Source organism: Catharus ustulatus, chromosome 5 (assembly GCF_009819885.2).
Source record: "Catharus ustulatus isolate bCatUst1 chromosome 5, bCatUst1.pri.v2, whole genome shotgun sequence".
NCBI lineage: Eukaryota > Metazoa > Chordata > Aves > Passeriformes > Turdidae > Catharus > Catharus ustulatus.
Genome location: NC_046225.1, coordinates 51,993,647 through 52,007,213, shown reverse-complemented (window position 1 = coordinate 52,007,213; position 13,567 = coordinate 51,993,647). Strand labels below are relative to the sequence as shown.

At 39.8% G+C, this 13,567-nt stretch overlaps 1 protein-coding gene across 14 annotated transcripts in view; it reads right to left on the bottom strand.

Moving 5' to 3' along the window:
• The window catches only part of APBB2 (amyloid beta precursor protein binding family B member 2), a 174,950-nt gene that overhangs the window by 4,698 nt on the left and 156,685 nt on the right, over positions 1-13,567 (bottom strand). For 7 of the 14 annotated variants that reach the window (XM_033061364.2, XM_033061363.2, XM_033061371.2 and 4 more), the window contains 6 exons: positions 13,557-13,562; positions 5,401-5,515; positions 2,832-2,919; positions 1,668-1,751; positions 1,058-1,173; positions 105-284 (listed from right to left, as the gene is read on the bottom strand). In XM_033061364.2, coding sequence (XP_032917255.1) covers positions 105-284; positions 1,058-1,173; positions 1,668-1,751; positions 2,832-2,919; positions 5,401-5,515; positions 13,557-13,562 — 589 coding nt within the window. The remainder of the gene's footprint in view (positions 1-104; positions 285-1,057; positions 1,174-1,667; positions 1,752-2,831; positions 2,920-5,400; positions 5,516-13,556; positions 13,563-13,567) is intronic. The other 7 variants (XM_033061366.2, XM_033061369.2, XM_033061372.2 and 4 more) reach the window with 1 other exon arrangement.

Genomic DNA, 13,567 nt, shown 5'->3' with positions numbered 1-13,567 from the left:
CTTTGTCTTGAAATCAATATAATTGCAAATTTGAAAAAATGATAATTTATGGAGGCAGTGAAAATCTTCAGTGTTATTAGATGCCTCTGAAGAAGGACACTTACCATACAAGCAGCCTGAACAGCTTCTGATACATTGCCTGCATTTGGTTCACACCAAAACACATGGCACTCAAAATGCTGGTTTCCTGTGTCCATAATGAAGGCGAATGTGTGGATGTCTTTGCCTACTCCCATGAAGGACAGGAACCGCACACGACACTCCACCATGACTTCCTCTTCATTCTGGTCAGGAATTGAAGGATTGATCATTACTACTGGATACTCTGTGGATTTCTCAATTTTGAATAAATGGGAGGATATCCTGATACAGTACAGTAATTCCTTCCTATCTATCTGCATAAACCAAGCTCAGGCCTGGGCTGAATCTCCCCTTCTAGGCTGTTACCAGAAAACCAAGGCTTTGAGCATTCCCACAAAATTTTAAAATATTGTACATTTTAGGAGCTTGCTTTGTGAAGAAACAAAACAACATGGCTATGATGACTCCAAAACATGCTCCCCTATCACTGGTATGTTAGAGAGATGTTGGTTTAGTACCTCATCAAAAGGCATATACAAAATACTGCATTAGTAAGTCTCACTGTATAAACTCTGTGGAAAATGCTCTACATTTTCTTCTGTAACACAGATTTTTATATTACTCTTGGCTTCCACACCAAGAGTAAGGTAAATGCAGTTTGGAATTTAGGACTGCTACTACTTTGGGCTTAACCTACAATGTTTTAGGCTCAAAATTCCTAGAAAGGAAAACACTGAATTTAAGTATCTAATGAATACTTAAAATAATTTATTTTTGACAACATGCTTGGAATGATAAAGAAAATGGAAGCAGATATAAGCAGTAGAAGCCTCTGCAGATTCTGAAAAGAAATAAAATGCAAAATAAACAAATGAATTTTAGTTTAAATTAACACTACTAGCATTTCTGTATTCCTGGTTTTCAACACTCGTATTATTTTAACTGTGTTTTAAACAACGCAGGCAGACTGCCTTACTCTTTCATTGATGACTGTGACAGTAGCATCAGCAACATTCATGGTAACTGGCAACCAGTCATCTTTGCTAGAGGAAGCCATTAGACTTTCAATGGCACTGTTCAGAGTATCCATTCCTAAAACAGAATAAAATGCAATAGTGAAAAATACCATACATAAAAAATATCAGATTTCTTATCTTCACACACTAGTATAGAAAACACATTATTTTGGATTCCTTATTAAAATTAATTTGATAGTGGAAGAAAGTATTGTGAAGTTGTATTTCTCCATCTGGAAAACCAAAACAGGTGCCTCTGGCTTACAAAAAACCAGGATAGCATCTTGTTTAGCTTTTGGACCATTTCAGTTCTTTAGGGCCCTTCTCATTAGCAGCAGAACTCATATTCAGAGAAAGCTGCAGAAGGAAACTCTGCCTTCTTGGCAGCTCCCAGAACATCCTGTTTGCAAAACACATGTTTATATGATGCCATGAATATTAGATGTCTTTGTGCCTGATTCATGTGACTGAAACAGAAGAGTTGCTACCCTTCAAAAGTCATGCACTGGCAGTTGACAAGCCATTAGAGTTTAAGCAAGGTACTTTGGAATTCATTTAAATGTTACATACCCACAGGTTTAGCTACAGGTAGCATGCCCAGGTACTGGACGTGAAACTTCTGTACCAGTTCTGTCTTTGGTGTTGGGAAATCTACTGCATGGGAACAAAAGTCAATTTCTATTAATCAGCATTCACAGCAGGAAAAAGCACTTTTATTTAATCAATAACATAAAACTGTTTACCCATTAATTGTACTCTGAAAGTATTGCATCAATTTAAAGAAATTTTTATTCCTTCTAACAAGAACAAGCCTCCATAATTTCTAAAGGAGTTTTTGGTCTATGCTAAGAATAAAATCATATTATATTGCTGGCATATTAAAACACAGAAAACATAGATGAATGAATGTCTGAGATGTACAGACCTAAGTTTCACTGCAATAACTATGTAAAATCTGCAATCTGCTTTTAATACCATCCTTGCTAATATGTTAAACACAGTCTCAAGTAATCAATACTACTGGAACAGTACACATTACACAGATCATTGCACAAGCTGATGTATGGATTAGGAGTAAGATATTCAGTACAAACTGCTGGATCTAGAAGCATATAATCTGCTGTAAAGCTAACACAAAGTATATTTGCTCTTCTGGAACAGTTTCAAAACAGCAGCTACTAAGATATGACAAATAATGGCACACAGAGGCAACTTCTTCCTACCATGCAGTAAAATGTGCTAAAGCTGGATGATAACCTATTTGCACCCTTGCCTCAGAAGTTGCTAAAATGGGTGCTGAAACCTAGGAGGCACCACAGTACTCCTGTGGCTCTTCTGAATCCAAGTGAGTAACTGGAGACTATTCTGGTTTTAAGGAAGATTTGGCCAACTGGTGCAGTGTCAAGTCAGGAGGTATTTTGATTAGAAAAAGACAATATAGTGAGTAGCCACAAATAAGTAAGACTGTGTTTGAAACACTTGCATTTCAAAATAAAAGAGGAAATCCACAAGTTGAGATAACTGAGCAGGACTCCATAACTGTCCACATAACCAAGAAAAATACTTAAAGTAATACAGGAACAGATTACAATCAGTCAGATACATTAATTAAAAAGCAGGAATACACTCCTGAGTTCTCCACCCAGCATGCTCCATTTCTGTCAAAATCTGCATCAGAAACAGACTTCTCTAAAACAGGACCATCCTGAGGATACTAGTTGTAACACACAGTACCTTGCAGAGGAACATCAAGGGTGACATTTGTCCTGTCTTGCAATGAGCTGCAAGCCATGGCTTTAGCATTCTTCCGTTCAGCCATAATCTGAAGAAGACAGTGATAATACAGCATTAAAAAATACATATATGTAGCACAGCAGCAACTACCAATCTACTCCTATTACAACCCTATTTCTGAAATCTGAAATAAGTCAGAAGGTACATGACTAAGCAGCTTATTCTTTTTAAATAACAACTTCGATTTTACTTCACTTTATTCAGCATTCCTTGACTACATAAAGAACTTAAGTGGTGTCCAAGGCTAGATGAAAGAGAGGTTGAAGAGGAAAAAAATCTTGTCATTTTTATCAACAGCAAAATTATAGTGAGGAGTAATATAATAAAAAACATAAATATTTTAAACACACAGAAGAGTATTCATTATGCATGTTCCTCTCTGAACTATCTTCTGCTGTGTAAATTTTTTCCTCAATTTTTATATTTATTCTGGAATTAAAGATCCCATGCAAAATACAACATGTGGTTTCTTCAAAATGTGTAGTACTGTCAAAAGAGGAATAAAGCCCCACTTCTAAATAAATGTTTTGGATGGCTATTCCCTACAAATATATGACTGAGAACAGTTCCAAGGAAGCTGAAAGAGGTTTTTCAAAGCTCATATATGAACCATAGCTATCTGCTTCTTTACGTTACAACTGTTCATAAAGATACCTGGTCTTACAGCAGACGACACTTGGTCTGAAAATGCTTCTAGTAAACTTCTCTCCTCTGCTCCCCTCTTTTTTAGGTTTTAAATTCTGAAAGTATTTTCAGTTGCAGGGTCACATGGGAATATTCCTGCCCCCTCTGATGAAAAATTATATACACTATCTTAGGAAGAAACTCTGACTCCGTAAAGAGGTACAGCATGTAAAGGTACAGATGTCAGCACAAGCCAGGCTCTTCCCTGAATCAGGATTACATCTATTGCTGAATTAACTGTGTTGCTGTTAACTATGGTTTGAGATGCCCAGTTGTTCTTCTATTCAAAATAATTTAAATTCAGAAGTTTCATGTCATAGTTACTCATGTGACAGCTCTGTTCCTTTGCTGATATTCCTGTGTAAAACTGCCATGGCATTTACTCAATGTTGACCTTACTGGATAAAAGCAGCAGTACTAGGGTCTGTGTAGCACATTCTTCCCTGCTAGACTTGCTAGAACTACCTGTGTGAACTGGAGAGTTGGAGGAGAACCAGGAATAAGATAACAGGTCTCCAGTCTGCCACTGCTGCAGTGCTGGTGTTAAAATTCACCAAGCACAGCCTGCAGTTCCTTGGTCAATCTGAGCAGCTCCCTGAGTGCTGCCAGTGGAACCCCTCTGGAGCCCAAACCCACACAAACCTGCCAGGCTTTGCACAGTTGCTGGGCTACCTTCTGCCTCAGGCACAACTCTGCTGTCCAGAGGGCTGCAGAAATGCACTCTGTGCAAAGACCCACCTCGCTTGCATGAAACACCACAAACAAGTTCAATACCACATCTTCAGTGTTGCAAAAATGAGTAATTTTTAGACAATACAACTGACTACAGAGGAGGGTTTGGCATCACTGATTCCATTCACTAGCATGAAGAATGTAAAAAGCAAATGACAGTCATATAGCAGAATTTTAAAACCTAAAGGTTTCCTAACTAGCATTTCTAGAAGAGCTGTGATTCATGAGGAGAGACAAGTTACGCAGGGATAACTGATAAGGTTATTCACCTCCACAGCCCACTTTTTATGTGATGCAAATGAAAATGTTCTGAGGAAAACCAACATGAGCAGTGTAATATTTTTAAAAAGGGGAATGCAGTCTCAAGTCCATCACAGCTCCATAAATTAATAAAAAAAGAGTTTCAAGTAGATGAGTTTAACTTCTTTATAAAGTGTTTCAGATTGCCCACTGTAAAGGATGTGCTGCGTTGTTACTGCTGCATGAAATTACTATACAGAGGACTCATGAACTGATCATCCAAGAAAACCAAAATTAATAACCAGGGAATGGTGTCAAATCTGTAAGGCAGAATGACTGAACAGAACAGTCCTCCCCAGTATTATGGACAACACTATCAGAGCAGAAACTAAGATCCTTTAGTATATATAAGCAGAGTACCTTAAACCCCTTCTCCCCCATGATTTTTTTAAATACAGTTAGTAACTATTTTCCTCTATGTCCTTCAGGATAATACCATTGAATAAAACCATTCAAACAAGGTCTGATTTATTTATGGAGTTTAACACCATTGTTTATTATTAATTGAACCTCTGTGTTCTTTTTCCATTTTGAACCAGGAGCTTCTTTATTATTCAGGAAAGCTTTTGGCCTCTATACACACTTGTCAAATCAAAAGCACGTATCATCCTCCTCAAAACTAAATGCCCACCCTCCCATAATTCCCATCCATTTGCACTCTTAGAAATTCTCTACACTGTTTCTCGTTCCCAGTTATATAAACTAAACAAACACTGCATACAACTGTTGATTACATGTTTAAGGCTCAGGAACCTCTGAACAGACAAATGCAGCTGACTTTAAATCCACTTGCCTTTGAGCAGATTTCGTGTAAACTTGTAGCAATGGCTTTTGCAGGTGTGTCACATCGAAACACATGACATTTCAAAATTCTTGTGTCTTTGTCTCTTGCCACGTAAGCAAAGTCTCTGTGTAAACATGATAAATGGACACATTAGAAACACGCAAAAAAAATTGATGACATTAGAATCAGTAGTATTTCCAAAACTGCAAGTCCTACTTCAGTTTAGCAGGTGTATGTCAGAGCTCTCAAGGTATAAAATACATGCCTTTGACAAAGCATGTCTACAAATGAAATGCTTACCCATGAAACATACATCTAACAATTGGTGCTTAATCTATATAATTCAAAAGCTCATTATGGTTTCCTTACCATGCAACTTACTCAAGTTACAACCCATAATTCCAAATGCAACTGTAAATAAACAGCAAAATTTACTCAAATATGTTATTGAAGGTGAAGTAGAGAGAGAATTACACATAAAGACAGAAAACATAAGCAGCTCTTAACTGCTAAAAACCCCCAAGAAACAGCATACAACACCTTAGTCAGAGAAAAATTGTATTTCAAAGGACTCTCTATAAAGTGTTTAAAATATGCAGACAGTAATTAGAGATCTGGTTGCATAAGGGAGATGTGAACCTGCTGAGCATTGCTCACACTAATTGCCCTAAATTTCTGACCTTATTTTTCCAAAAGTTAAATAAAGCTGCCCTACAAAAGGGATTTTTGCACTGTACTGGCTAGTCACCACAGCACAGTATTGCTTTCTAGCATGGATGAAGGAAGTGCCACGTCTAGGATTATTTGTTCTCAGGTTGCTTAAGAGCTGGAGCTCTTCTGAAACAGTCAGCAACACATACTGAGCCAGGAAGAAGCCTGGCTCTGCCCAGCTGCCAGCCTTGCTACACCACACTCTCTGCTCACTGGTCTTGCACCACTGCTCTTCCACGTCCTCCAAGCAACCACAGCTCATTCCTGCTTTATGACCCTCTTGCTACCTTCAGATTCCTCTGGGACTTTGCTCCAGCCTCTTATGCCTGAAGTCTCTTTTCAGTGCCTTTCTGCTTTACACATAAATAATTACCAGCAAAGCTCACAGTGGTGAAGAGATAGGAGGGATATTCCTAAGCCACAGGCCTAGTGTAAACTAAAGTATTTCTGTATATAAAAGTCTGTAAATATTCTGAGCAGGGTTTAATGTAGCATGGATGGCCAAGTCTTAAATTCATTTAAAATGCCCAGTAAATTGAAGAATTTTACACTGAAGGGAGAATCAGAGACCGTGGCAAATGGATTGCTGGCCTTCCTGCTCTGTACAGGACACAGACACTGTCCTGCAGTTGAATACTCTACCTGTATCTAATTGAACAGCAGATTTTACTCTTTATGAGCCCTTGCAATATAAGGGCTGCTCAGTAACAGGTACAGGTGGTTGCTCCATCTAAGATCTTTGCAGTCTGAAGCCTAATGAATAATATTTTAAAAAACCCAAGCCATACAGAACTATCAGAGCATGAGATCTGAAAGTAACTGCACATGACAGAACCATGCAGAAACATGGTGAAGCTGGAGGCCCCTCTCCATCTTGCTGCATTCAACCTGCACTGACACATTAGGGCCCAGCAGGGACAGGAGGCAGTGGGGCAGCATGTGGAATGTGCAGCCACCTGAACCCTTCCTGCTTGGGGAATGCAGCCCATGGGTTGCATTGGCTTTCCCTGGCTGCAGCACTGCCCTGCCAGCATGTAAGACACATCCTTTGGAACACTGTTTTACCCAACTGATGGTGACCTGCAGGAAAAATCACAAAGCAATAATCCAGGAAGGTGCTGTCTCTTACAGAAGATGCCTCAAGTTTCCTCCCCAAGCCCCTCGGCCACAAGAGCCCTTTAGCATGTTGTTCCCTTCTTCTGCACTGCAAGATGCTGAGTTTCAACTGGAATCTTGCTCCTGGAAAAAGACTGATGCTTTTGGCTCATCTGGACATGTGCCAAGCCTTCCTTTAGAATGGTTTCCTCCTCACTTAATGCATCAAAAGCAAGCTGAAGACTCCTAGCTGGACTCCAAGAGAAGAGGGTATGGTTCACCTGTAGCCTATGAGAAATTAGCAGCTACAGGGAAAAAACATGAAATGAGGTGCCATAAAAAAAGCCCTAGGGTTGGTGGTGGGTGCTGGGAAGGAGCTGCCAGGACCACCTGGCCCATGCCTCAGTACTGCAGTGCTGCATGCAAGGCTTGTGTCCTACCTCTCCAGCTCTTGGTCCTGCACCTTCTGGAAATATTTCTGCTTGTAATGGTATGCAATCACAAACAAGGCTGTATAACACAATTACAGAAGAAAATGACACACCAGCCAGTACATCAGTTTCAAGAACTGAGAGTTAATAAAGCTCTCGTGGTAGTATTGTAGACTCACACACTAGTGGTTCACTTTAAGTACTTGACCAACTTGAACAAAGTAAATCAGATATTTACATTAATGGATTGTGAATATACATAAAGCTTTAGATGAACAGGGCCTACATCTACTGAGACAAAGTATGAAATGTGAATTCTTCCAAACCTATGGTACACCACATCACATTCAACCCTGCCAGCACCATCTGTTTCCAAATCATCAATCAAAATTAGCACACAAACCATCCTTCCCCCTCCTGGCAGTGCACACACAGTACCACTGATGTCATGAATCCATGGAAGTCACTCAGATGCCTGTGTGATTGCAGGAGTGGCTCTACATGGCAGCCCAGCAGCCAAGACCTGGAGATGGGGTACCAGCTTGTGGCAGCTGGCTTCTCCACTGCCAGCAGAAACCTTGCAGCCTTGCTTCAGGCATTTCTAGGCATCCGGAAAACAGAGCTCCACAGTTCCTCTTGGAGAAGAAAGGTATAGCTTTCTGAGGATTTCAGAGTATCTGCTTCCCACAGCAACAATAAAACTTAGGAGAAGTTTTGTGTTTGCTTAAATAGGACCACAATGGAACCACTTCTTTTTTTGTCCAAAGCCTTGAATACCAAGTAAACCAGAAGACCAGTCTCTGATTCTTCTGCCACTTCAGATCCCATTTGAGTTGCTTCATCTATAAACCTTCATTTGACTGCAGCTCACTTGAAGCTGATTAACATTTAAGTGAGATTTATGTGCAACAGGCCTCTGGGATAATGAAGAAGTGCTGAGCAACGTGTTTGTAATAGAAATTTACAGAAAAGGGCAAATGCCTCCTCTTACTACTCCCCATCTTTACATTCTGCTAGGAAAACAAGTGAAAAAAGAAATTAAAAAACCATTACAAAGCCCACAGCTGGATAGAGAGCTAATACAGGGTTAACATCACATCTCATCCAGCTGGATGAGTCTCTGTCTCCATAGGGTGTGTGTGTACATGAAATTGGTGGGATCTGAATGACAGCTCTGACAGCTCCTAGTAAAACTTCATTCCATGGCAGTGGGGAGAGCAGCAAGGTATTTAGTGGGAAAATGAAGTTGTATACTCTTGAAATTTTATAAAACAAGTGCAACACTTCAGTTGATACAGGATTATAGAGAATAAGTACTGCATAGAAGATAATTTAAATTTTTTAAAAATCATTTGCACACATACATCAACCATGAATAACTTTCCAGTTATAGGAACTAGATATAAATCAGTACTTTGGACAAAAGCTAGCAAACCGGAAAAATAGATTAGAATTACTTTGTGCAAGAGTGAGTAAGACTGGTTCTGCTGAACAGTTAAAAATTTAGTGTAGTTTATTTTGAAAGAATACAGAACTAGAGAAAGACATTTTAAAAAGCAATTTTGAGAGCTGAAAAGACAATGTAAGGTGCTAAGTGGAAGGGAATTTAATTTTTATTTGCTCTTTTACTCTCTTTAATTGGCAAATGTCTACAGTCATTGACTAAACCTTAGATAGTCATACCTATTTAACACCTGGCTAAGCATCACTTAGCTGCTCAACCTTGGATGAATATAATCACATTAAAAGCAATTTATGCTAATGCTGTCCTGTTTGAGTAGCAGTTATAACCATTTGCCACTATTAGGCTAAAGTCCCAGGAGGCATCCCAATTAAGTACAGCCTAAAAGAGTAGCACATCCTCCATTACCTTCTCACATTAAACTTATTTCTTCAAAAGACTGTATAAGAATGTAGAATTGCATGAATACTTTTTTTTTTGTTCATGGTTAAAAACCCCTAACATCCTAGCCTTAAAGTATGAAATAAAAATTTTTACTCTTCTCAATAAAATTAAATTGCAGCTCTTAAAACACCTACATTAAGATGATACACATGCAGGAAAAGGTACCTTTCTTTCCAGATTTATGCATTACAAATTGTAACAAGAATCCTTGAACCAGAAAATTATATTCTCTGGGTTTGTCTTAAAATTGATTGAAATTCATCCAGAGCAGCCTACAGAAGATGATTTCTCTGTACTAGTGTATAGACTTCTGCAACTGCAGGGTCACGGAACAGATATGCCAGGCTGTGGGGAAACCATCCCCTGAGTCTGTAACTTCCAGGCTTCACTCTGCTTTCCTGCAAACAGCTTGCCAGAGACTTATGAAAGCAGGAAACACAAAGGGGAGAGCAGCCACAGCCATAGCAGAGCAGGGTCAGTGGCACCTGGCAGGGGGTGCCATTCACTGCCAGGACTTGAATGTCATGGGAGCAGAGGAGGAGAGAAGCAAGAGAAGGAAAAGGAGGCACACGAGAAAAGCAGGTAAACATAATGCCATCAAGACCATCCTTGTGTGAGGCTTTCCATGACACACAAATATTCTAGTATCATGAATGGCAGAGAAGATGAGGTGCAAGAAACCCTGCAGTAATTTGTATTTCAGAAATTACAAATCCTCTGGATTAACATTTCAGGTTTTTTATCCAGACTTCTTATTCACATAGGAGAAAGGAGAATGGCTCATAGCTGAAATAATGTTTGTGACTCTGTTCAGTTCCCTTGTCTTTTCATTAAGGTCACACCAAGGAACTTGCAAAGTAAGGGAGAAAAATCCAAAGGTAAGAAAATGATAACTAGATTAAACAAGCAGCATTCACAAATGCTGCAAAATCTCTTGGTAAATGATCTGCTGACAATCTTTCAACTACCAGACACTAGACAGATATCAAGTGAAACCATGGCTTCCCTTCCACCTGTTCCAAATGAAACTCATAGCTCTGTCTCCAGGTGAATATACATCCAACAATTTGGAATCAAATCCTGGAAGAGGAAGAAAAGTAGCTATTCCCAAGAGTCTTCTCCTTCCCATTTCTCTTAACTATATCTATCCTTCTCTCCTCAGGGATGAGAGCTGGAAGTGATGTAGGGGAGAAAGTATTTTCCCTGTGTTTCTGACAGTTGCTGGAAATCCTAAACACATATGAAAGCCTCCCATTTTTCTTCACCTCAGAGAGCTCCTCTACCTCTTCAGCTGCTCTCCAGCTACAACCCAGAATAGCACACTTGGCCACCACGATACTACCCTGCTGATGAAGTTTGGACTCAAGCAGTTAAAATGCCCTCCCCAAGAAGAGATTTCTGGGAGACTTTTCTTATTTCAGTTTTTACACAACATGAAAATGGATTTCCTTGCAGCAAAACATTAGTTCTGCATTTTAATAAATTCTCCTCAAATGGTCTGGCATTGACAGAGTGTAGCTTGTTTTCCTAATTCAAGTATAAAGTTTGTAGGGCAAATTATCCCCTGCTGAAAGGCTGTTTGCTTCATTCCTTGATAATGTCACTTGCTGACTCTAAAGGAGGAGGTATGGCTGCTTTGTGTGATACTCTGAGGCTTTAATCTGGCAGCCCTAAAACTCACAGCTGCCGGTTTTTCTTTGATGTCTTATCATTGCCACAGTTCTGTGCACTTCCAAAATTTGTTAAAACCCTTTCAGAGCTGATATGTCTGATACCCAGCTCAGGCCTTCAGAGCCCAGCACTGAAAGCATTTGTGTGACTTTCACTCCAATTTCCTTCCTGCAGCCTGATGCTTAGGCAGCTGCAAAAGCTGGTCCCCCAGATGGGCTTTCTATGTCTCTGTGCTCCCACCTTCTCCTGTGTGGGGTGGAGTCCTGTCAGCCTCGCCACCACCACTGCCTCACTAGCATGAAAGGTGGCTCTGAGATGTTGCAAATAATTTTCTTCTCTTCTACTAAGAGTTTTATTCTACTCCTGCAAAGGGCCACAGGTTTGCATCAACTGGAGTCATGTCAAAGTGCAGTTCTCCAGATCCTTGAGCTTTGTTAGCGCAGTGACAGCAGTGCAGATTGTACAACTTAAATGTATATCCCATTGCCAGCCTCACCTCACAATCATGAGGCCAAAGCACCACCATCATGGCAAGGAGGACAGTCTGTCACATGTGCCATGGTCACCTCCAAGGGGGTGCCCTGGGAACAGAGCTCCTGAAGGACGGGCAGCCCAAGGAGGTCCAGCTAACAGTAAGTCACATCCAGCTGGTGCCTGGGGGTCAGACAGGGCTTAGTGCTGCTCACCAGCTGCTAGACAGGCATGGCAAACAGGAAAGTCAATCAGCAGCTAGTCCTTTGCTTGTTTTACAGATGGATTTAACCAAAGATAGAACTTCTGGGACAGACTGTATGAAAAATCACTGGCCACTGACGTGGTCAACACAAGCTTTTCAGGATGTTTTGTTGGGTTTTTTTCCTTAACTACTTCACAGTATTTTTGAAATGTCCATGGGCAGGGGGCTGCCTTCCTACCCTGTGCAGCAGTTTTCAAAGAAAAGGCACACAAATTAGGTACTTTGTCAAGGCTATTATGGTTGCAGCATTGTAAAGTGGTGGTTTAACTCCTCTAGATGGCCAGTGTGATGAATCCTGAATTTCTTTTAAGTAAATGAATGTGTTGTTATGCCTGTGAACCTCTGAACAGCCTCTCTGCAGCAGATCCTGTAAACTTGACTTTGACAAATTAGTATTTAGGTATTTTTGACAATGCTTCTGTCTTCCAGATCTAATTGGAAGACATGGGCTTTTGTTTACAAGGAATATTTGAAGATTTAATAAAGAAATACATCAAGTTGAGATGCTCAAAGCACTAAAACAGATGTAACTGAAGACAGCAGACTACACCAGAATAGTTAATCTCTCCAGTGTGATTTGTTTTATAAGCAAGGCTTCCTAGTTCTCCTTTGTTCTTTATTATTCAGACAGAGAACACAGCAGTTGTGCACAGACACTACATGTGAATATACTTGAAGTACACTTTTGCCAGTGCTAGGCTGGAAGGATCATTGCTCTCCACATGCACAAAACCTACATTAGACTGCAAAACCATAATCAAGAAAATTCAAATATTTCCCTAGGCCAACACTGCCTGAAGAATTGATTAAAAAAATGTCAACCCTGGAAACCATTCTCATTATATTCCACAAAGCAAACATAAGGAATAGTCTGCATCTCTAAACCACATTCCTTCCACCCAGTCTCACTTTCAAGTTTTTTGCAATTCAGAAGAGCAAACAAACCCCAGATCTCATCTGAGGGATGCAATTCTATTGCTAAGAGCCTTTGGAGTGGCTGCAGCCCTTGTGCTGCAAAGCACCTGACTACAATGCCTTACTGTCTGTGCTCCCATGAAACAGGAAGCATTGTAGAGAATTCCAAACGATCCCTTTGTACATCCAAACAAATCAAACATACTGGGGACAACTTTTCTTCAAACTTTAAATACAAGCAAGCAACCCAGACAGACTCAAAACAAATACCAAAGATATAAAATAAACATTTACTTTTTCAAATCTCGCTAAACTTAGCTCTAAAATCCCCTGCTCTATCACGTTCTTTTAAAATAAAAGCTGGGATTTTAACACTACTGTCTTGCATTTCAGATTCTGGAGAACATCATCCTGTGAATTTAAATCCCAAGGCCAGAAGAAAATACTAAAACATACTGCACTGCATGATTTTAAATTGTTCTGTTATTAGAGGGTTTGGGACCTGAGGGAAAAAAGCCCCAAACAACCAATAGCCAGTATCAATTGGACAATTATGTTAACAGCAAATTGAAAAGGTGACAGATATGAATTTACTCACTTAAATTGAGCTTCTGTTCACTGATACAAGCAAACCAATACAACATTTTTCAGTGCATGCCGGAAGGATAAACACAAAAATGGAAAAATGAAAATAATTTACCTCTCTCTGAA